Source organism: Sminthopsis crassicaudata, chromosome 4 (assembly GCF_048593235.1).
Source record: "Sminthopsis crassicaudata isolate SCR6 chromosome 4, ASM4859323v1, whole genome shotgun sequence".
NCBI lineage: Eukaryota > Metazoa > Chordata > Mammalia > Dasyuromorphia > Dasyuridae > Sminthopsis > Sminthopsis crassicaudata.
The window spans coordinates 161859634-161885191 of NC_133620.1; the positions used below are offsets into that span (position 1 = coordinate 161859634).

General features: G+C 32.2%; 1 protein-coding gene across 1 annotated transcript in view; it reads left to right on the top strand.

The window, feature by feature from the left end:
* AHI1 (Abelson helper integration site 1) overlaps positions 1 to 25558 on the top strand; it is a 227732-nt gene that overhangs the window by 54177 nt on the left and 147997 nt on the right. Inside the window, 7 exon segments of the mRNA XM_074309767.1 lie at positions 4698 to 4830; positions 9369 to 9492; positions 10242 to 10471; positions 12888 to 12991; positions 19564 to 19682; positions 23025 to 23134; positions 23137 to 23154. Of these exon segments, the coding sequence (XP_074165868.1) occupies positions 4698 to 4830; positions 9369 to 9492; positions 10242 to 10471; positions 12888 to 12991; positions 19564 to 19682; positions 23025 to 23134; positions 23137 to 23154 (838 nt within the window).

Consider the following 25558-nt stretch of genomic DNA (forward strand, 5'->3'; position numbering starts at 1 on the left):
AATAAGGAATTTAGGAAATTCAAGTATTGAAGATAATGCCTTGAACTACTTAAATATGATATGTCAGTCATGCATTTATTCAACATCTTTTTTTTTTTTTTTTTCAGGCACAATACCAAGTTCTGGGGATGAAAAAAGAGGGAAAAGGAGAGGGAAAAGAATTCCTATTCTTAAGGAATTCTAGAATTAATGGGGTAGATATCTTGCATAACACTTTGTACAGATAGGGTATAAACAGAGTATAGACAGAGTAGATTGGAGATAATCTCAGGGGGAAGGCTTTTTTGGGAAAGGCTTTTTGTAGAATGTGGTACTTTAGCTGAGATTTGAAGGAAGCCAAGGAAGTTGGAAGGTGGAGATGAGGAAGGATAGAGTACCAGACTTCGAGGAAATGCAGTGAAAATGCTAAGGAGGTAGGGTTGTGTGTAAAGAAGAGCAAGGCAGCCAGTTTCAAAGGCTTACAGAGTATGTTTCAGGGTATAAGATATGAGAAGTCTGCAAGGTAAGAAGGAAACAGGTTATGGAGGGCTTTAAAAGACAGGATTTTTTATAGGCAATTGGTTGCCACTGGAGTTGACTGAACAGGTTGTTACTGAAGCCAGAACAGGAGTTAGAGGAATAGGGATTATCACTAAGGGCCCTTCCAACTCCACATCTTTGATCCAGTGATCATGGTGTATGCACATAAGAAATCCTCCTGGTGACCTAGTTTCATAACCTGTCATCCTCAAGTCTTCCTTCACATTCACTTCACATGTTCACACTTCACAATTTTGAGTCTACCTTAAAAACTTGTAGTTTCCACTCACATTGCTGCCATCTTGTTGTAGGCTTTCATTATCTCAGCAGACTTCTTGCTCTGCTTGTCTCTTCCCACTTGAATTTCAGCTACCAAACAGATCTTTTGAAAGTGAAGGTCTGACTGTCACACACTCAATAAACTGCAATGTTCCTTATTCTCTCCAGGATCAAATATAAAATACTCTAAATATTTACAATCTGTCCCTTTTTTAACCTTTCTAGTGTTCTTATATTTTACTCTCTCAACTGTGGTGATTGAATGTGGATCACAACATAGTAGTTTCACTTTTGTTGTTGTTTGCTTGCGTTTTGTTTTCTTTCTCTTTTTTTTCCCTCTTTGGTCTGATTTTTCTTGTGCAATATGATAATTGCAGAAATATCTATAGAAGAATTGTGCATGTTTAACATATTGGATTACTTGCTTTCTAAGGCAGGGGAGAGGAAGAATAGAAGGAGAAAATTGGAACACAAGGTATTTATTGCAAGGTTGAATTTGAAAACTATCTATTCGTTTGTTCTGAAAATCAAAAGCTTTATTTAAAAAGAAGAAAAAATATTTTACTCCTCTACAAGTATTCTGTAGTCCATTGACTCATCACCTTACTGTTTTTCAAACACTTCACTCAATCTCTTAATTCTGTGCTTTTTATCTGGTTGTTCATTTTTAAATTTTTTTATACTTTTTGATTAAAGCTGTTTATTTTCAAAACAAATGCATAGACAGTTTTCAACATTCACCTTTGCAATACCTTGTGTTTCAGTTTTTTTCCCCCCTTCCCTTTTCCTCACCCCTTCCCCTAGATGGCAACTAATCCAATATGTTAAACATGTATAATTCTTCTATAGATATTTCTGCAATTATCATGTTGCACAAGAAAAATCAGACCAAAAAGAAAAAAAAAAAGGAGAAAGAAAACAAAATGCAAGCAAACAACAATAAAAAGGTGAAAATTCTGTGTTCCACCACCACTTTCTGAATTCCTTTGTTTCAGCTCAAATCCCACCTTCTGAAAGACTTTCCTTGCACTTCCCTTTTCCCTCATAAACGTCTAGTGCCTTTCTTATACAATTATGACCTGTTTAAACCACATATATAGTTTATATGCTTCTGTGTTCTCAAATGATGCCTTAGCAATGCTTATGCCAGGTGGTATGGTAAGTAGAACACTGGGGTTAGAGTTGTTAGAAACAATTCTGACAAATAGGCGAGCAGTACATGAACAAACTCAGAATAAATGAAGTAGTATGAACTTTTATTATATTCCTGCAGGAAGTGGGACTGAACCTCCAGATGAGCTCACACAATTTTCAGAAGCAAGAATATAGCCTTTTATCCCTGATCCCAGCTGAGAAGTCCCTCTCCCATCTCTCTAATTCATTAGGGAGATGAAGTTAACATTCTTTCCTGATTCTCTTTCCACATACACCCTTTAATATGTCCTCCCTCTTACTACATACATTGTATGACCATTAAAATGAGCCTTAGCTCCTCCTGGGGAGAAGTTAATATTTATGAAGCAATTAAACATGCATACTCTTAACTAAGCTATGATTTTGGCCCTACTTTAATTTTTTTTTTTTTTTTTTTTTTTACTTAACTAGTTCTGTACAGTTTTACCTAGATTTCAGCTGATTTTAGGAGCTCCCTTGCTCCTTTCCTCTGGATTACTTCTAGTCCCAAATGTCCCATTTTTCCTCCACTATGGGAGCATAACTGCTTATTGTTTCTTGCAAAGTCCAGAAGACTAAGTTCAAATATGGCCTCATACAGAAACAAGCTATGCAACCCAGAGCTGTCTGCCTCAATTTTCTTACTTGTAATTGGTAATCATCATAACAAGCTCTTATTTGAAAGGGTTTTTGTGAGGATAAAAGAAGATGATATTTATAAAGCCTTTAGAATAGTGGCTGGGAAATAATAACTTGCTTAATAAATGCTTGTTCTTTTGTTCCCTTTTGTGTTAGTGTACACGTAACAACAATCATAATAATACAAAAGGTTATTTCGGGGGTTCTCAAACTATAGCTCGCAGGCCAGATGCGCCCGCTGAGGACCTTTATGTAGCTCGCTGGGTTATGGCAAATGGGCTGAGGGGCAGAGACAGAGTGTGAGTTTTTATTTTTACTGTAGTCCAGCCTCCAACAGTCTGAGGGACAGTGAACTGGCCCCCTATTTAAAAGTTTGAGTACCACTGGGTTAGTACAAGGAAACTTTAGTTGAATGGTTGAAATTTTGAATACAAATAAAAGTATGGTGCAGTACTTGGAATTTTTTTAATTATATGATTATGTAGGCTGAAAATAGAAATTAGATTTAGCCATCTTCAGTGTAATCATTAATGACTTTGTGATGTCTCATGTGCAAAACGTCCTTGATAAATTTTTGTTGAACTTCAATTTGGATCCATGGTTATTGAAGGGATTTTGGGAATGTTTAGGATAGACTCCTAACTTTTAAGGAAATTTCCAAGGAAATCTATTTCCAAACTAACAGCTCTTTGTTCCTTGTCAGAGACATAATATTAGATTTCAATAGGCCTCAACATTAGTTTCTGTAACATACTCATGACAGGTGTTTTATATGATCAGTGAAATGATTTGTTTTATTTGCTGTAGATTTTTTGTTGATAAATTATTTTATAGGTTTATAAAATTACAAGGAAATTTTAACAATAGCTTTCTAAATACTGGAAATATAGCTTTTTGATCATGTTGCAAAGATTTCTTTTTAACTCAGTAAAATTTTATCAGTCTGCCCTCCCAAAATGTTGAATTTTAAAAAGGAAAGTATTAAATTTATTAATGAAATTATCTCTTGGATTAAAATTTTGAAGTGATGTAGAAATTAGGAAATAAAATGAGATAAGGGATATAAGACAAAAAATATTGTGTTCCTAAACTTTATTATGTTATATATTTGCATTTTCTTTTCCCTTATAGATTACTGAAAATGTTCTTTAGTTTACTGGAAATGTTAAAATGATAAATTCTGCATTTTAATATATTTCTGTTTTCACATAGAAATCATGATCTTTTTTGATCTGTATAGTTTCCTGAACAGTTAATTGTCAAGTGAATCTCTCTGAAGGGAAAGTGAACTTGAAAAGACATTAATTCTTTTTTCCCTTACATATAGATGTGAAAAAGAAATCTAGAAAACAAACTTTTAAAAAAGTATTTTTTCTTCCTGCCTTCCTCCTATTCTTTTAAAATTTATGTAGCCCAATAATGAGGCACTTAAAGAATTCAGTAATAAAAATATTTATGGCAACTCTTTTTTGTGGTGACTAAGAATTGGAAATAGAGGGAATGCCCATAAATTAGGGAATGGCTGAACAAGCTAATGGAATATTATTGTGCTAAAAGAAATGACAAATTGGATGATTTCTGAAAAATCTGGAAAGACTTACATGAATTGATATACAAAGTAAAGTGAACAGAACCATGTTATATAAAGAATTGTGAAGGACTTTTCTGTTCTCAATAATACAGTGATCTAAGACATTTCAAATGACTTATGAGGAAAATTCCATATACCTTCAGAGAAAGAATTGATACAAACTGTCTGTCTATATATGAACTGAAGCATATAGTTTTTCACTTTTGTTTGTTCAAGTCCTACTCAAAATAATAAGTAAATGTTTTAGGTGATTGCACTTGTATAATCTATATTAGATTGCTTACCATTTCAGGGAGGAAAGAGGGAAAAAGGAAGCTATAAAATTTGAAACTCAAAACTTAAAAAAAATAAAACAATAAATGTCAAAAATTCTTTTTACATGTAATTGGGGAAAAATAAAATATTACTAAAATAATTCAATAGTAAATAAAATTATCATTTAACCATCATAGGTGTTTTATTTACCTAATTTTGTGTGGGAAATTGTATTCAATAGGTTTGCCGTATCCCAAACAAGCACCTGTTTTCACTGCATACAGGAGACCGAGGATGTTTCTGTATAAATTTCTCCCAGAATGGAAGAATGTTAGCAGCAGCATGTGCAGGCCATGATGGTTATCCCGTTATTTGTAAGTTGTAAACCTGTATGTTTCATCTGAATTTTTATGGTCTTTAGGAGGGTACTAAAAAGAAGCATTTGAAATTATTTTGAAATTTAAAAAAATCAAATGCCTAAAATATAATAGCATTAGACATGTAACATATACCACTTGAGAAGTTTAAAATAATAATTTTGGTTAGAAGACATATTACAGCAGTAAAAACTGCCTGTTGCTGGAATATTCTACTTTTCAAAACACTCATGATAGTGACTTGTTTAATGAATCCATTAACAAATGTTTATTTATCAGTTATATGCCAAGTATTTGGGATACATGTATAAAAATTAAGACAATCCCTCTTCCCAAGGGACTTTCATTTTGATGGGGCAGAACATATATAATTCAATATATACTACACAAATGTGAAATGAATAAGTATACATATATACATATACATAAGTATATGCATATATACATAAGTAATTCATGACAAAGTAGTTTAGGAGAGAGGGAACTAGGGATTAGGTTGACTTCATGCAGAGGAAGGTTCTTGAGCAGTACATTAAAGGAGGGACTTTATAAATCCAACCCCAGAGAGAGAAGATATGGAGTATCATATATAAAAAGCTGGAAAACCAGTTTCACTGAATTACAGAATGTAGAAGGGAAAGTCTGTTTCAGGGCATCCAATAGAAGAATAGGTTGAAGCCAAATTATATAGGACAAGCTAATCAGAGAAACAATAGGAAGCCACTGAAGGAAATTGAATAGGGGAGTCATATGATCAGTTGTGCACTAAAGGAGTATTACTTTGGCTCTTTGTGGATAGATTGAATAGGGGAAAGTCTTTAGACTATAAGACCAGTTGTTGCAGTAGGCTTAGAGAAAGGATGAGAGTCTGAATTAAGGTGGCAGCTGTGGGAGTAGAGAGAAGAGGTCAGATAGGGAAAATACACATTAGCATGAAATAAGCAAATAGCTCATCCAGTTGTAATTCAACTATGTGGCTTAAATTATTTAAAGTAGCATTGTTTCAGTATATGAACCATTAGATGAGAGTGAATGTTTATAAACTTTTCAGGTAATATAGCAGAGATGAAACTGAAATTTTTCATTTTGGGGATATATTTTAGAATAATGTTCCACTATTTTAGCTTGATCAATTTCTAATCCTGTCAATTTCTAATCAACCTAAAGATTTATATTTTAGTATATATGTTTAATAATATTTTAACACAATATTAAAGATCAATATTTTGAGAATATTTTAAATTTACTGGAACATGAAATTTAAGTGAAATATTTCTAGATCATGCCCTCTAAGCACAGTTTTCCCTCAGGGTTCTATTCTAGGACTGCTTCCCTTTTTCTTCTCTACTTACTTCACTTGGTGATCTCATCAGTTCCTATTTTTAAAATTATCTTTGCTGATGATTCAAATCTACCGGTACTATCCAAAGACCTGCTGCTCTCCAGTCTTCCATCTTCAAGTGCCTTTCATACATCTCAGACTGGATATATAGTAGACATCTTTCCCTGCATCATTCTCCAAGTCTACATTTCCTATTACTGTAGTGGGCAAGAACATCCTCCATATTCCTCAGGTTCACAACTTAGGAGTCACCCTGATATGTGAGATATCGCCAAAGCCTGCGTATTTTACCTTTATATCTCTCAAATACCCCTTTGACACTGCCATCACTTTGGGGCATATCCTCATCACATCATGCCTGGATTATTTCAGTAGCCTGCTGATGGGTCTCACCTCAAACCACTCTCCACTCCAATTTATCTCCATCAGTCACCAAAATGATTTCCTTCTTCACTCCTAATGGCTCCCTGCCACTTCCAGGATCGAATCTGTAAACTGTTCATTTGGTGTTCAGAGCCCTTCATAACCAAGCCCTCTTTTACCTTTCTAGTATTCTTATACATTAGTCTCCAACACATACTCTTTGATCTAGTAACACTGGCTTCCTGGTTTTTCCATGACACCCTGTCTTCAGATTCTGGTCATTTTCTCTGTTTGTCCCCCATGCCTAGAATGTTCTTCTTCCTTATCTCCACTAACGGCTCTTCTGATTTCCTTCAATTCCCAACTAAAATCTCATCTTCATCAAGAAATCTTTCCCAGCCTTTCAGTTCTAGTGCCCTCTTCCTCTCTATTATTTCCTAATTATCCTGTATATTTGCCATTTGTACATATTTGTCTATTTGTGTCTCTTCATGAGATGGTGAACTTCTTGGTGATCAGGATTGTCGTTTGCCCTTTTTTTTTTTTTTTTTTTTTTTTTTTTTGGTATCAAAAATTTGCTTAATACAGTGCCTGGCACTTAGTAAGTACTTGAATATTTTTTGACTTACTGACTTCCTCTGCATTCTAGCCATACTGGTCCATTTCATGATTCCTTAAACATCAAGCTCTATCTTCTCTGTTTTATATTGCTTGCCTGGAGTGAATTCCCTTACCTCTGGGAGTTCCTAATGCCTTTTAGACTTAACTCTAGCATCATCCTGTTTATGAAACTTTTCCTGTACCTCTTCCTCCCATCTATGAGGACACAAAACTACATTGTATTTATTTTGCATATGATCTATAAATATATATATATGTATATATGTATATATGTATATATACATATATATGTATATATATATATATACATATATATATATATATATGTATATATACATATATATGATGTATATATATATATATATATATATATATATATATATATATATATATATATATATATATATATATATATATATATATATATATATATATATATATATATATATATGTATGTATGTGTTATCTCCCCCATTAGAATATAAACTCCTTGAGGACTCGGGATTGCTTTCCTTTTGTCTTTGTATCCTTAGTGTTTTGCACTCTGACTAGAATTAATAAGCACTTGATAAATGTTTGTTGATTGATTGTATAATGTTAAAATGTAGTAATAAGATCGGTGGATAATGGGAAATTACTGTAACTTCCAAGCTTAACAAAGAAAGCCTTAAGCAAAGCTGTGAGACCTGAAAATTCCAAATGAAACTTTCTGCATTAAAAATTGAAATGCAAAGTTCTTAACCATTGTACCTATTCTAAGAGCTCAGTAACTTGAAGCATCATACCCCCAAATGGCTGTTTTGAAGCAGCTGAGTGGCCAGTGCATTCTGATCTGCAGTCAGAAAGCCCAAGCTCATAACCAGCCTCATACTCTTACTAGTTGTAACACTTAAGTGAAACACTTTAATTCTGCTCCAGTTTCTTCATATGTAAAATGCAGATAATAGCACTCCCCAGAATTATTGTGAAGATTAAGTGAGATATATGTAAAGCCCTATATAAATTTTAGCTATTATTATTAAGATAAGGATTATATAACAGAAAAAAGAAGCAGGGTCAGATATATACAAAGGAACAAATATGAGAACTAAAATTAGAATTATATAAATTACTTTAAACATTGCAATGTACAAGTATCTTTTACTTTATATAACTACATTCCAGAAAATTATATTGTAATGCAGAATTTTATTTTATCATTATAGCTATTATTATAAAATTAGAGGAGAAGCATTGAGAGACAAAAAATTCCCCAATAGGCTGAAATAACAAGTTTGATACTATAGTACACCAAAAAATTGTATCCACAGCAGAAACTGTGAAGACCGAGTTAGCACCCTGGATACTTTAGAATCAGCTGGAGTCAGGATAAGCAAAAGTCCTTGGTCTTTATTCTTGGTCTTTAGGGGTAGAAGTGAAGGGAATGGACACAGTATCTCCACGACCTTCCTTCTCCTCCTCTACTGCCAAAGTGACACTCTTGACTTGTTTTACTCCATCCCCTAATCCCTTCTACAATTCTCTGTATACACCAAAAGATCAAGCTAACACAGAATAGTGGGAAGGGCCATTTTCCAAACATAAGCTAATAGAGTATTGTCCAGTGGGTAAGTAGCCTTAAGTGCTCAGTTGTCTGATCGCAGTGCATCAACTCAGAGTTTCAGCTCTTTATATCAAACCACTCTATAGTACTATATTCTAAGATTCATACTCCCTGGACCACAACCTGATTTTTCTTTGCTTCTCCTCCTTCCTGATCCTCAGTTTCCTTATCTATCCCATGGTGAGGACAATTTTCTAATGACCTAAAGATCTAAACAGAACAATTTATGCAAAAACACTTAATAGATTCCATGTTAGAGAGATCCCATTGCAAATACCCACACTCTCTTTTTATTTGGTTATTTGCAATAGGATCTCTTTGCTATGCGGCCGAGTAAGTATTTTTGCAGAAGTTGTTCCATTTTATCCTTAGACCTTGGCAAGACAGGTTATTATAAAATTGTTGTCACCATTTTAAAGGTAAGGAAACTGAGCCCTGGAGCTCATAATATTATGAAAGTAGTGGAGATGGTGCCCATAGTATAGTCTTCAAAGTTCTCATTCAAGGTTCTTTTCAATATACCATGATCCTTTAATGTGCATTATACAATGTTATACAATACTCTGTGAATAGCCTATTCACTAATTTTTTAATCTTTTTCTTTAGTATATGAAATCCCTTCAGGACATCACTTGAGAGAATTTTGTGGTCACCTCAATATTGTTTATGATCTTTGCTGGTCAAAAGATGATCAGCATCTCCTTACTGCATCCTCTGATAGTACGGTCAGGTCAGTATAATTCAGGAAAGAACTAAGGCCATGAGCCTGATTACCTGAGCCCCAGAAGATTTCCTCTCTTAACACACTACCTCTATAAACTCTTTGCTTTATGTTAAGAATACAATACAGGGTTTAGTTTCATATAATATAATGTTTATCATTTCTATTTTGAGAAGGATAAGTGAATTTCAAAGTTGTCAGTTTATAACAAATTCTTGCTTAGGAAAACTATCTACTAATCCCTTACTATTCATCATTTATAGTCTTAGATTTGGCCAGGGTACTTAGTTTAAGTGACTTGTCCAAAGTCACATAGCCAATATGTGGCACAGGCGGGGCCTATGCCCATGTCTTCCTAGTTCTAAAACTATGTTTCTATTTACTCTACCATTCTGCTGCTTGTCTAGCTCTTTACAAGTTCTTATTAATTCACTGAGCTACATCTCTAACCTCTGTTCATAAGCAAACAAGCTAGAAAAACACTTAGAAGGTGCATTTGGATAATGAACTAGTTGTAATTCTTAAGAAGTCAATGATATTAAAAGTCATAATTTGATGTTCACCAGATTTAACTATAGAATTAATGCCAGGTTTAGTCTCTATTTTCTGTTAATTATTTTGAATTCATGTATATTTTGGGATTCTGTGAGTAAAGAGAAAAAACTTTTTGTATTTACATTTGAACCTTAAGGAATTAATGTGTGTGTGTGTGTGTGTGTGTGTGTGTATGTAAAATAAAATCTGATTTTTTCTTTTAGAATGTGGAAAATTGAAAGCCAAAGTAGATCTGCTGTGAAGGTTTTCCCTCATCCATCATTTGTCTATACAGCCAAATTCCATCCAATTGCAGGATACTTGGTAGTTACAGGATGCTATGATTCTGTGATAAGAGTGTGGAATGGAAAAGTGAAAGAAGTTCATGGTCAGTTATTACAAGAATTTGATGGCCACAAAAGTTTTATTAACTCTCTCTGTTTTGACACTGAAGGTATGTAGAATACAAACTATAGATTGTCCTTTCTATCAGAGCTTTTTAAATTTTTTTTTCACCTGAGAGATTTTTATGGGACGCTGGGTATAAAAGTATATAAAATAGGCATACAAGTTAAACAGTTACTGACAATAAATAATACATTTATTTAAAAACAATTATTTGGTATACATATAATTTTAACATTTTTAAAAATGAAAGCAAATTTGCTTAACAATGAGATGGATGTGCTTAATTTTTACATAAATAATTAAATCATGGAGGAATATTTGATACCTTTTACTGTTGCCAAATTTTTCATGACCCCCATGTTCAGTTTATGTGACCCCATGTAGGGTTGCTATTTACAGTTTTAATAAGTTTTGCTCTGTATTACAAAGTATAGCCACACAAAATGAATATTTTTCTCTTTTCCTTATTGTAATTTCTTATAAATCTCAATTTCTCGTTATACTTTTTTATACTTACTTAACAGGTTGTTGTGTGAATCAATGAGGTAATTGATATAAAGCCCTTTGCAAATGTTAAAGTATTGTGTAAATGTCAGTTATTATCATTTATTATTCTTCTTGTCATCTTTTTGATTAAACTAGAAATAGTCCTGTCACAAGTTGTTATCCTGCTGTTCTTATTTGATAGTTTACATTCTGTGGATGGTTGCAGAAATGGACAAAATAGCTCCTTTTTGCAATTGAATGATAAATTCAATTTCAAATATGAGAAATTTATTCATATGAGAAATTTAATTTCATATCTTCTAGTTTCACTGAAAACATTTTTGAAACAACTCCAATAGCAGGCAGGTAAATGAGGATGATATAATCCTCATCCTGGTCCCTTGTGCTTTTGATTCATTCTAGAAGCTTTTCAGTCTACCAAACTTGAATATTAAGCATTGTATGTAATTGCATCTATTTTTAGAAGTTGCTCAATATTTTATGAATTATTATTACTCTTGGGCTATCTTGGGCAATAGTTTTTTTTTCACTGTTAATGTGGTTCCAGTATAATATATTTATTAAATTCTTAGTAATATTTTGAGACATATATTTGTAAGAGGCAAATTTGTTGCAAGTTATTTTATGCTATTTATTGTTTGTTATTTTATAAAAGCTATTGAGTTTTGGTATTCAGTCGAACATGACTGAAATGACAACCATGATAACCACCATCAGATGGGGAGTAGCTGAGGAAATTGTGGCATATGAATGGAATGGAATATTTTTAAAATGATAAATATGGCAGATTAGACAGATTAGGAGAAAGGTGGGAAAACTTGTACAAATCAATGCAGAGTAAAATGAGCAGGACCAATTTATATGATGAAAGCAACACTAATATGAAACAAAGCAATTTGGGAGCCCTTGAAATTTTTGATTGAAACTACAAGCAATGCTGATTTTAAAAGAATTATGAGTTGACAGAAATGTGGTGGACAGGGGATGAAGTATTATATGACAGCTAGGAGAGGATGACAAGCTGGAAGGTAATGATAAATAAGAAAAGCATGAATAAAAATAATTTATTTAAAAGAACTGAAAACAAATAAATACAACAGCTTTAGTACTATTCTGTTATAGATATTTGGAGAGAGAATAATTCTTTAAAAAACAAATTGAACATAAGCTTAGTTTGCTATAAGAAGTCTCTTATTGCACACTGAAATGCTTGGGTTAATTATTAAGTGTACAATAAAGGAAGAAAGAAGATTATATTTGTTCTGTTTAGTCCTAGACAAGAGAAGAAATAGCAATGGTTGGAAGAAACAAAGAGTCAAAATTCGGCTTTATGTGCTCAGTGCTTGGTACATAGTAGGTGCTTAATAAATTTTTACTAGTTTATTGAGTAAAAACTTTCTAACAACTTTAGCTTTCCACAAATAAAATAGGATGTATTGTGGAGTAATGAGTTTTCATAGTATTTCAAATGGAAACTTGATGTGACCATTTTGGGGTATTGTTTCCCCTGTGGGAAAAGAGGTTGGACTAGATGATGACTCTGTCTCCTTCTAACTTGAGATACTGTGCTTCCATTTCAAATGCCACCTCTTCTACTAAGCCTTCCCTGATTCACTTTACTGAGATGTTACATAGACTTTGGCTTTACCATTCTATAATAAGACTTTTAATATAATGTTGTATACTATTACTGTCCATGTTTGTTATCCCCTTACTAGATTGTAAGCTTTGTAAAGACCATAAATGTGCCTTATCTACATTTGGTGTTTTTCATAAAGCCTAGGAGGATCATCTATGTATTACTGACTAGTTAATGAATAAAAATGAATTTTTGTTAATTATTTGGTATTTGTAAATATATATATATGTGTGTGTGTGTGTGTGTATGTGTGTGTGTGTGTGTGTGTGTGTGTGTGTGTGTGTATATATATCTATATATTTTTTTTTCTCCACAGGACTTCATATGTACTCGGGAGACAGTTCAGGATTGATTATTGTTTGGAATACCTTGGTCAGAGAAAATGAACAACATCCAGTTCGACTTTGGAACATAAATAAGGTTATAAAGTAACATTTTAAATTTTAATTTCATTAAGGAGGTAAAATTATAAACAATGTTATACAATTTTCTATTTTCAAGTTAACAATGCCATATGCCTATCATATTGGGAAATTAAATTCCCTTGAATAGCTTCCTAATATTTTACAAGTGACTGATAAATATGAACGATGATTCACCGAAGATGTTCTAGATATTAGTCTTTTAGGTCTTATATAGAGAGAAAATATTTACATGAATTTTGAACTCCAGTTTATAATTTTTTCACTTTTAAAATTATAGAATGCTGAATTTCTTGCTTCTCCCTTTTTATCTTGACCCTGTAAAGGTTCAATTTACATTGTCAGTGGTTTGTCAGCAGTTCTGTATGTAGTTATTATTAATTATGTAGCTATAATTAGATCTATCATTTTATTGTTATGATTAATTTCGTGTTAAAATGTGATAGATTAAAGAGAGTAAGAAGGATAATGAGGAAAACATAAGAAACTATACAAATGTTTGTCACTTAGAATGTGAATGGAACGAATATACCCATAAAATAGACATGAATAGCAAATTAAAACTGGATTCTACAATATCTTGCTTTCAAGAAATATAAAAATGATAGACACACAAAAAAATAAAATAAAAGCTAGAAGTAGAATTTGTTATGTAAAAAAACAGGGTATTTATTAATCATGATCTTACACAAAATTAAAGCTAAAATAGATTTAACCAAAAATGAAAAAGAAAAGCTACATTGTATATCAGCAATATTATTCAATATTGTTTTAGACCATTTAAAATACCTAGACAATGTAAAATACCTGAGTGTGTACCTTCTAAATTATACCCAGGAACTATATGAACATAAATATAAAATACTTTATATAGGTAAGAGTTGATCTAAATAATTGAAAGTAATTTTTTATTGTTCCTGGGTAAATAAAACCAATATAATTTTAAATGGCAATTTTACCTAACCTATTTATTTAATGTCATCCCAGTTAAATTACTAAAATTATTTTACTGAGTTAGAAAAATAATAACAAATTTCATTTGGAAGAGCAAAAGATCAGGAGCTTTAAAGAAACCAGGAAAAAAAAAAACTATGTAAAGGAAGTAGATTCAGCAGTATTAATCCTTAAACTATGTTATAAAGGAAGAAATTGTTGAAGTATAAAGAGGATAATTTTGATGATTTTAAATTAAATTTTTAAAATTTCAATTTAAATTACTTTAAATTGAGATTTTTAATTTAAATTATTTTAAATTGAGATTTTTAATTAAAATTTAATTTAAATTATTTTTAATTAAAATTTAATTTGAATTATTTTAAATTAACATTTAACATTTAAAATTAAAATTTGTATACATAACATTTATGTAGCTAAGAAAAAAAGGAATGCAAAAATTGTTTTAATAAAAACAATTTTCATAGATGATCTTTCAGATAGATTAGAATATTACTGTCGTGTAGGAAATAATGAACTGATTGATTTAGAAAAACATGGAAAGACTTTGGATATATAAAGGAAGATGTCATCCTTCTTCAGAGAAACAGATGAGAGGTGGAAATAAGCATAGTAGTCTTACAAATATGTGAATGAGTGTATATATGTATATTTGTGTGTAGATGTCTAAGTATATGTATATACCTATATTGGGGTAGGGAGGGGAAGGAGGGAAAAAATAAAATAACAGGTACACAGCAGAGAACAAAAGAAAACCAACAAGGAAGAAAGCTAAGAGAAGCTGGACAGCTTTGAAAACAATGTGTAGTAACTATTATATAGGTTTTCTTGAAATGAAAATGTATTTCTTCGTATTGAATCCTTTCTTATGTTCTGCTCTGTACATGGCAATGTTTTTTTTTCCTTTTTTTTTCACTTTGTATTTAACTTTAAAGTAAAAAAAAAAGTGACTATATATGAGAACAAATCAATATAGATTTTTGTCCATTATATCTTCTTTTAATTTTTTTTAAAAACGGGTTTTTTGTGTGTGTAATTGTGTATTGATGGTTTTATCGTTTAAGAGGAAATAACATGATTCTATAAAATTGAGTTTTAAGTGAATATGACTTAAATTGATATGTTTGATATGATTAAGACCTAAATTTAGATTTGGCCAGGAGGCCCTCTAGCCTAACTTCCTCATTTTTCAGCTGAGGAAATTGAGGCCTACAGAGACAAAGTACCCTAAAAATAAAGGGTCATACAAATTCTAAGAAATATGGACTGACTTCAGAGTCAGAGTTGTTTGTACTGTGCCATACTAATTCTTAATATTGTTTATCTCTTAGAGAATTTTGTTTTACATAAAGATGCCATCATTCTTAGAATTTTCATATAGTTTATAGATGATATCTAAATGAAAGACTGTCTTAAGTTGGGGAAAAGAGTTTTTGTGAGCTTTAATTCATCCTCCTGAGTTTCCAAAACCTGTCCTAAAAACAATTTCATGTATTCTTTTTGAAACCATTCTGGTCTGTCAGATTAATGAGTGGTGTGTTAGGTTTCACACTGAACCTAATTACACACATTTAAAAAAGAACTGCCTGAAAAGGCATTTGATAAAATCCAACATCCATTCCTACTAAAAACGCTTGAGAGTATAGGAATAAATGGACTATTCCTTAAAATAATAAGGAGCATATATTTAAAACCTTCAGTAAACATCATATGTAATGGTGATAAACTAGAACCTTTCCCTGTAAGATCAGGAGTGAAACAAGGTTGCCCACTATCACCATTACTATTCAATATAGTACTAGAAACTCTAGCCTTGGCAATAAGAGCCGAGAAAGAGATCCAAGGAATTAGAGTAGGAAATGAAGAAATCAAATTGTCACTTTTCGCAGATGACATGATGGTATACTTAGAGAACCCCAAAGACTCTGCTAAAAAGCTATTAGAAATAATTCAGAATTTTAGCAAAGTCGCAGGATACAAAATAAATCCACATAAATCCTCAGGATTTTTATACATTACCAACACAATCCAACAGCAAGAGATACAAAGAGAAATTCCATTCAAAATAACAGTCGATAGTATCAAATATTTGGGAATATATCTACCAAAGGAGAGTCAGGAATTATATGAGCAAAATTACAAAACACTTGCCACAAAAATAAAGTCAGATTTAAATAATTGGAAAGACATTCAATGTTCTTGGATAGGCCGAGCGAATATAATAAAGATGACAATACTCCCCAAACTAATCTATTTATTTAGTGCTATACCAATCAGACTCCCAAGAAACTATTTTAATGACCTAGAAAAAATAACAACAAAATTCATATGGAAGAATAAAAGGTCGAGAATTGCAAGGGAACTAATGAAAAAAAAGTCAGAGGAAGGTGGTCTAAGTGTACCTGATTTAAAGCTATAATTATAAAGCAACAGTCACCAAAACCATTTGGTATTGGCTAAGAAATAGACTAGTTGATCAGTGGCATAGGTTAGGCTCACAGGACAAGATAGTGAATAAAAATAGCAATCTAATCTTTGACAAACCCAAAGATCCCAAATTTTGGGATAAGAATTCATTATTTAACAAAAACTGCTGGGAAAACTGGAAATTAGTATGGCAGAAACTAGGCATGGACCCACATTTAACACCACATACTAAGATTAGATCAAAATGGGTCCAAGATTTAGGCATAAAGAACGAAATCATAAATAAATTGGAGGAACATGGGATGGTTTACCTCTCAGACTTGTGGAGGAGGAAGGAGTTTGTGTCCAAGGGAGAACTAGAGACCATTATTGATCACAAAATAGAACATTTTGATTACACCAAATTAAAAAGTTTCTGCACAAACAAAACTAATGCAAACAAGATTAGAAGGGAAGTAACAAATTGGGAAAAAATTTTTACAGTTAAAGGTTCTGATAAAGGCCTCATCTCCAAAATATACAGAGAATTGACTTTAATTTATAAGAAATCAAGCCATTCTCCAATTGATAAATGGTCAAAGGATATGAACAGACAATTTTCAGATGATGAAATTAAAACTATTTCCACTCATATGAAAGAGTGTTCCAAATCACTATTGATCAGAGAAATGCAAATTAAGACAACTCTGAGGTATCATTACACACCTGTCAGATTGGCTAAAATGACAGGAACAAATAACGATGAATGTTGGAGGGGCTGTGGCAAAACTGGGACACTGATGCATTGTTGGTGGAGTTGTGAAAGAATCCAACCATTCTGGAGAGCAATCTGGAATTATGCCCAAAAAGTTATCAAAATGTGCATACCCTTTGACCCAGCCATACTACTACTGGGCTTATACCCCAAGGAACTACTAGAGAAGGGAAAGGGTCCTGTATGTGCCAAAATGTTTGTGGCAGCCCTTTTCATAGTGGCTAGAAGCTGGAAGATGAATGGATGTCCATCAATTGGAGAATGGTTGGGTAAACTATGGTATATGAATGTTATGGAATATTACTGTTCTATAAGAAATGACCAACAGGAGAAATACAGAGAGGCTTGGAGAGACTTACATCAACTGATGCTGAGTGAAACGAGCAGAACCAGAAGATCATTATACACTTCAACAATGATACTGTACGAGGATGTATGCTGATGGAAGTGGATTTCTTCAACATAGAGAAGAGCTAATCCAATTCCAATTGATTAATGATGGACAGAACCAGCTACATCCAGAAAAGGACTGGGAAATGAATGTAAACTGTTATTTTTACCTTCTGAATCCAATTCTTCCTGTGCAACAAAAAATTCGGTTCTACACACATATATTGTATCTAAATTATACTGTAATATATTTAACATATATAAGACTGCTTGCCATCAGGGGGAGGAGGTTGGGGGAGGAAGGGAAAAAATCTGAATAGAAGTAAGTGCAAGGGATAATGTTGTAAAAAATTACCCATGCATATGTACTGTCAAAAAATGTTATAATTATAAAATAAAATAAAAAAAAAAAAAAAAAAAAAAAAAAAAAAAGAACTGCCTAATTACCTATATATCTAGGGAATGGCAAGATTCCAGTTGCCCCCATTCTAATCATTTAAGTACATAAAGAACCTTTTATTATTTGCTATGAAAGCCCTTATGGATTTCTTTATCTTTAATAGCAACTCAAAGACAATTTGCCTTGAATAATTGCATTCCATAATATTCCTTTTGAGATGTTCAGAAGGAAAAAGTAAAAAAAAAATGTTAATTCTCGTGACTCTTTTCAGTTTCTGATGCATTTTGGAATTTAACAATATATACTAAAACTTGGAGTTAACATTTGTTCTAATGTACTTTGTTGGTCAACAGAGTGTGGAGTTAAGTTGCAGACAGCTTATGCAGAACAGGAAACTTTGAAGATGTGTCTTTGTGTTGTGTGCTATGCTCTTTAGTCCAGGACATATATTTAAAGAAAAGTAATAGTTTTCTCCCCTCCAAAGCTGCTCAGTTTGAAAATAAAAATAAATTTTTAAAAGGATTTTTGTAATGGCTTGTAAAAACAATATGTTTCCTAATAGTAATGTCAAATTTAGACTTCAGCTGAAATTTGAGATGCAGATTAATTTTCTTTTCTTTTTTTCATCTTTATGTCAGCGTTAAGTGTTGTCTTCATCTCCATAAGAGTTTTTCTCAAATTACATTCATTTTTCAACTCTTGGGAGCATATATTTTCCATATTTTCCCCTTAGCTTATAACTAGTATTGGTTTATTTTTATTCATGGCCCAATACTTTTTGGTGCTCAGCAGCCATGGGCAGATGATCTGTTGTTGACCCTAGGAGAGAAATGCTATTTAGGGTCTCCCTGCCTCTGCTTGTCTAAATCAGAAGAGGCCCTTGAGAGAGGAAATGAAAAAAGGAAAAAGATCCACTGAGAGAGACAAGGCAATAAAAGCTTTAACCGATTGGTAAAGGACTGTGTGCCCTCTGTTTCTCTTGCCTTGGTAATTATGCATTTACAACTTTTCCATTTTTCTCAGTCATCCAGACAAGAAAATTGCCTGGTGGACCTTTGGTAGCCTCTTCTGATTCAGTGCCAGTTCAGACAGGTAACCCTGCAGTATTTCTGCTTCCCTGACATTATTAGTAGGGCACCTTCTTTAGTTGCCTAGGGCAACCCCTTCAGTTACAACTAAATTAAATGATTGAAGAATATTTCAATAACTCCTGTCCCCTAAATTGAGAGGGAAATCTATTTTGAAATAGTTAGAGATTGGGATAATATTTAAAAGTTGACTCCACCCTTTGGTGAATGCATAAGTTTTAAAAACATATATATTCAGCATTTTCATTTTTCTTTCCTGTGAAACTGAAATTAGATACTTTAATATATTTTGAAAGACAAGCTCATAGGTGAAAGCAAATGTTGGTTATGGACTTTAAAAATTTTTTAAATGTAAATATGCTTATAAAAGTTATTTCCATGTTATAGATAAAAATAATTTTTAGCAAGCCATTTAAATATTATCTACAATTCTTGCTTTAGCAAGACATTTAAAATCTTCCTAAATATGATAGAAATGTTGATTTAAAAAAAAGTTTTTTATATCACATTTGAATGAAAATTTTTTCATAGTCTTTAAAAATTTTCTGTCCTTGTAGGAAATTAGAGAAAATGATATTAAAGGGATTCCAATAAGTCATTTAGAAGTTCATCCAAATGGAAGACGTTTGTTAATTCATGCCAAAGATAGTACTTTGAGAATTATGGATCTCCGAATGTAAGTAGATTTAAATGATAACAAAATCATTAACTTTAAGTGTTTGTTATACAAATTAACTGGTTCTAATGGATCATTTCAATGTATGTATTTCAATATTTGTTTAAAGCTTTGTCATTTAAAAAATCATTTTTTATATAGAATATCAATTTACAGCCTTTGTTAAAATAATTCCCTTAAATTGTATAGTAAATTAGCAGTACATATTATATAAAGCAGAGAAAAGTAAGGATTTCACAAAACACATGACTGATTTAAAGATAATTCATCCAGTAAAGTTTTTTAGGGGAGGGGAAGGAGTTAGAATTTGGAGTAGGAGAATGCAAATTCAAATCCTGGCTCTTCCATACATAAATGCCATTATGAACTTGGTCACATCACTTAATTTCTTGTCTCAGTTTCTTCTCTGAAAAAATGATTGGCTTAGATGATGACCTGTAAATTTCCTTACAACTCTAAATCTATGTTTTTTTCTATTTCTTTTCAAAGTAAGAATACTAAAGGATCATGTGCTTAAAGAAACAAAACAAAAAAAACCAGAAATTGGATTTTGGGGATAATTTTTTTTGTTTTGTTTTATTTATTTAATATTTTCCCCAGTTAGAGTCAACATTCAAAACATTTTTTTTACATTTATTTCTAAAAATGTTGAGTTCTAGGTCCTTTCCCTTATCCCCATCCACAATTAAGTGTGAAGTTATACAAAACATTTCCATATAAGTCAAGTTGTGGGAAAGAAAAATATAGATCTCCCACCCTAATGAAAATAAAATTCCCAAGAAAAATTAAGTTATAAAAGAAAGAGGAAAAGACAGAGGGGGAGGAAACAGGGAGAGAGAGAGACAGAAAGAATATGAATGTTTCAATATGTATTCAGACAATTAGTTTCTTGTCTGGATGTGGATAGAATTTTCTATCACAAGTCCTTCGGAGTAGTCATGGATAATTGTACTATTGAGAATTGCAAAGTCATTTAGATCTGGTTATCTTGGAACATTGCTATTACTTTATATACAGTACATTTTACTTCACTTGAGTTCTTGGAATACTTTCCATATTTTTGTCTTCTTGAGAGCATCCTGCTATCATTTCCCATGGAACAATAATATTCTATCATAAACACATACCACAGTTTATTAGGCTATTCCCCTCAATTTCCAGGTTTTGTTTTTTGCTCTGAGAAGAATTACTATGAATATTTTTGGTACATATAGGTCATTTTCTTTTTTTTTTTTTTTAATCTCTTTTCGTATTCATGCCAAATAGTGGTGGGTGTTAAGACAAAGAATATGCATGAATTTATAGCCCTTTAGGCACAAATCATATCTTTTCATTATGTATCAAATAGGGCATTATTCTTTATTTTTTATAAATTCTATTGAGTTTCCTCTATGTTTGAGAAATGAGGCCTTACCAGAGAAATTTGCTTCAAAATTATTTTTACAATTACTATTGCTATCTATTTCCCCCCTCATTCATTCTTTTCTTTCATCTTGTCCCTTCTCAAAAGTGTTTGGGTAATTACCACTCCCTCCCCCAATATGCCCTCTCTTTTATCACCCTTCCCCCCTTTATATATCCGATTCTCCTCCTATTTTCTTGCAGGGTAAGATGGATTTCTGTGTCCCTATTGAGTATAGATGTTATTTTCTCTGAACCAGTTCTGATGAGAGTAAGGTTCACTTTCTCTTCCTCTGAAATTCCTTCTTCTCTTCCAGTGTAAAAGTTTAGAACTAGGATTCTTAATGTAGAAAGGACATTTTCTAAAATAATTTTTATCTTTCATACTAGTGTTTCTATAGAATAAATGACAGGTTGCTGTTTTATTGAATTTGTGTTTTTTTTAAAAAGTGTATTAAATTAAGCAGTTTTAAAAAATCATTCTCAAGTCACTGAAGAAATACTACTCATTGTTAGATTACATTGTTATAACCCAAGCATGAGATCATAAGAGACTGAACTGTATGTCTTGCACTGTGTTTGGTGACAAGAATTTAAAATAAATATATAACTTCAGTATATGTTGATGAGGAGTAATCTCTAAGCCAAGATGGATCAGGTCTTCTCCTCCTGGGTCTGATTATCTCTCTCCTTCCCAAAGTACTCAAGGGGCAGGTCCAGTAGCAAATGAATTCGCTATCAATGCTGTAAGTAAAACAAAGTCTTTATTGAAAATAAAAGGATAGACAGGCATTTAGCCTCCAGAAAGGCCAAACTGCCTGGCAAGGGGACGCCAGTTGGCAGGCACAAGGCAGGTATAAACCAAGTGCGAGTATTCCTGTAACATGCCCTCCTGGCAGTTACAATTACTAGTCTGTCCTAGGCCCAACAGAGTACCTTTTGACCACTGACCTTTGCAGTGTCAACTCTACCCAGCTCACCTCCTCTGAGGCCTTCAAAGGTCTCTGGCCATGATTTCTTGAATCTATAGTTTAATAACCGGGTAGCGCACTCAAGAACAGCCACATGTAATCTTAAAAGCCTTTATTATACCTACTCACATAATGCCCTGACTTACTGTCCTGACTTATTAACTCCTTAGTGAACACCTGGTCTGAAGACCCATGTGTTCACTACCGAACTCCTTACCTCTCGGCTATCCATCAGCTTGGCTTAGCTATCCCAGGCTAGGGAGCCAGGTTAAAGAGAGTGACTGCTGTCTGCAGTGGGCTTATAAAGGGCCTGTGAGGTCACACACACAGCCAACTACTGAGAGAGCCATTACAAAGCTATCTCAATATGGCCAGGATCCCACCTACAGGGCAGTCCTATATTTACAGAAATTACTTCTGGGCCCCTCAATCTCCTGTTGCACTGTGGCACCGCCCATTTAAAGGACCCTTACATATTCCATTTTTAGAACTTCCTTTTATACATAACTAGAGTCATAAAACAATGTTTGCACAGAGATGTTATCCAAGAGGTTTCAGAGATATTTGTAAATAAGACAGGAATTTCTCTTAATTATTTGTATCTCAAATTATCTCCTTTTAACCTCTCCCAAGACAACAATTTTCCTGTTAATTATTTTTACCTTGAATTATCTCTTTTTTTTTTACCTTATCATATATAACATGTAAAGCCTAAGAATAATAACAACTCTTCTAACAACAAATGCCTTTAATAAGAGCTTAATATCATTCTAACTCAAAAGGAGGAAAATTTTGAAGGAAACTAAACACACACACACTCTCTAAATATGACAGTTGAAAAATTTCATGTGAATGATATTCTTGAATTATTTAAAAGAAACTTATTCTGAAAATGAATTTTTAAAGATGATTAGATGATTAATGGCTACATTAAAGAAATGAAAATTTATTAGATTGTTTTATCTTTTAGGTTATCAACAAGGAAGTATGTAGGTGCTGCAAACTACAGGGAGAAAATTCATAGTACTTTAACACCATGTGGAACTTTTCTCTTTGCTGGAAGTGAGGATGGCATAGCCTATGTTGGAACCCAGAAACAGGTAAGAAATTATTTAAGTCCTGATAAAATAAATGAATAATGTAGGAAATATATAGGAAACTAGACATTTAATAAAATATTTGTTGTTGTTGTTCTCACTCTTTTTAGTCATGTCCAAATCTTCTTGACCCCATTTGACTTTTTCTTGGCAAAGATACAGGTATAGTTTTCCATTTCCTTTTCCAGTCCATTTTACAGATGAAAAAACAAACACAGTGTTAAGTGTCTTGGCCAAGTTTATACAGCTAACCAGTATCTGAGACCAGATTTCAACTCAGGAAGGTGAGTCTTCCTGATTCCAGACCCAGTGCTCTATCTACCACCTCGCTGCCTTTTTAATGAAATTATTTCCCAGAAAATTCTAAGTCTAAACTTTTATTGTTATTTTTGAAACTTGTTGATTTCTTTTTATCAAGATGAGAAAGATGCTAAGAAAACTACTTTCAGATTCAATTCTATTTTTTTTATCATTTTTTATTTCTTCCCTAATTTTCTATTTTGGCAGAATATTCCTTGAATGATAAGCTCTCTGAACCCTGCTATTTAAAGTACATTCCTATAATGAGATAGTATCACAATTAGAATATTACCTGAGGAAAATCATGAATCTCGTATTGATACTGTTTCCATTTTTAATGTAACTTTTTATAGTTAGGTAAAAACTGTTCTTTTAAATTGTAAGTAAAATATTTATTGAAATATCTACATTTAATAATATCTAATTGAAATTTTTATCTTAAAGAATTCAAATTTCTTCTGCATGAATAAACTTTTAAATTTGATTTGCATCATGCCTTTGCCTCATCTGCTTTATGAAGGAAAAGTTTAATTACAATTAAAAACATTTGTTTAATAAGTTATTGGAGAGTACATGAAATAGAATTTAAATGTTCTTTTATCTCAGTCCTTTGTGTACTGTCCATTATCTAACATCCATTAATCGTGTCTTGCCCATTGATAATATTCTTTTTTGTCTAATAGAAATTATTTGGTTGAATGTGATAAATTATTCTATTGTGAGTAGTAAAAATACTGGATTACAAAATGCTATTGAAAATCATTGTAGGTGACTAGGTCAAGGCACAGAGTCAGAGATGTTTCAGTGTTGAGGAAAAGATAAAACAAATTATTTTCCATAGTCTTAAGGTTTTTTTTTTCTATTTAAATTCCAAAGGAATTTGGATATTCCATACTTTGTTTTACAATATTGGTTTGATTTTAAAATATTAACTGATGGGACCTAAATATAGAATCAGGTACATGGTGCAGTGGGATAGAGCAACAGGCCTGGAGTCAGGAACATTCATCTTTGTTAAAATTTAGCCTCAAATACTAAGTAGCTGTGGAACCCCTGAACAAGTCACTTAACTGTTTGCTTTAGTTTCTTCAGTTGTCAAATGAGCTGGAGGAGGAAATGACAAAGTACTCCAATATCTTTGCAAACGAAACTTCAAATGGAATCACAAAGAGTAGGACATGACTGAAGTGTCTAAACAACAACAAAAATCTAGATGGAAATCTCAAGTCCTTAGATATGTGATTGCTTTTTAAGTCTGACTGTTAAGAGTTTATTAAAAGCTTTACCTTTAAGTTTTTGTTTTTTTTTTCAAAAAGGGAAAAAAGTTATATACTAAAACATAATTGTTTAAAGTGATTGTATAAGACATAGAAGTTTTTTATTTTTAAATGTTCAATGAATATATTTTATTCAGTGTTATCATTCCAGTGTTTTTGTTCATATCTTTCATTCTCATTCTCTTGATCTCATTGCTAATAAATGCCTTATTTTCAGATGATTTCCAGGTTTTGCTTGTTAGTGTGAGTAAATATATGGTATACATTCTCATATTCTTATTTTGTCTTCATCCCCAACTTAGAATGGATTGTATTCCAGAAATTTTATAATTGTTAAAATGCATTTTTCTATGGAAACATTCTTAGTTAGGCTTCCATGATTGTCCAATTAAATTGCTATGTAAACAGTGTCATGATTTTGGCCTCTGGAAACTTTGAACTAGTAGACCATTTTGGATTGCAAAGATTTTTGGATACCAGAAGATTTCATTCTTTTTAAAGGCAAAAATTTTTAAATATTAACTTTTGTGAAGGTAAATCTTTTTAAAATGTATTCAGTGTTCTTCTGACTTATTAAATAGTATACCAAACACAATTTAATGTCTCTGTTTTATAAATCCAATTCATCATTATGAGCACTGGTTATTGTAGTAGACTAAAATACAAGAAAAGCCCTAGGTTATGCCAGATTTGACTTGTACTACATGAATCTATACTGCTGTTTTTGTTTTTTTTTTTGTTTTTTTTTTTTGAGTTCTGTTGTTTGCTTTGCTTTTATATTTTTGCATCTAATCTCTTTCTATATCAGGCTTGCCACTCCCTCCCTTCCC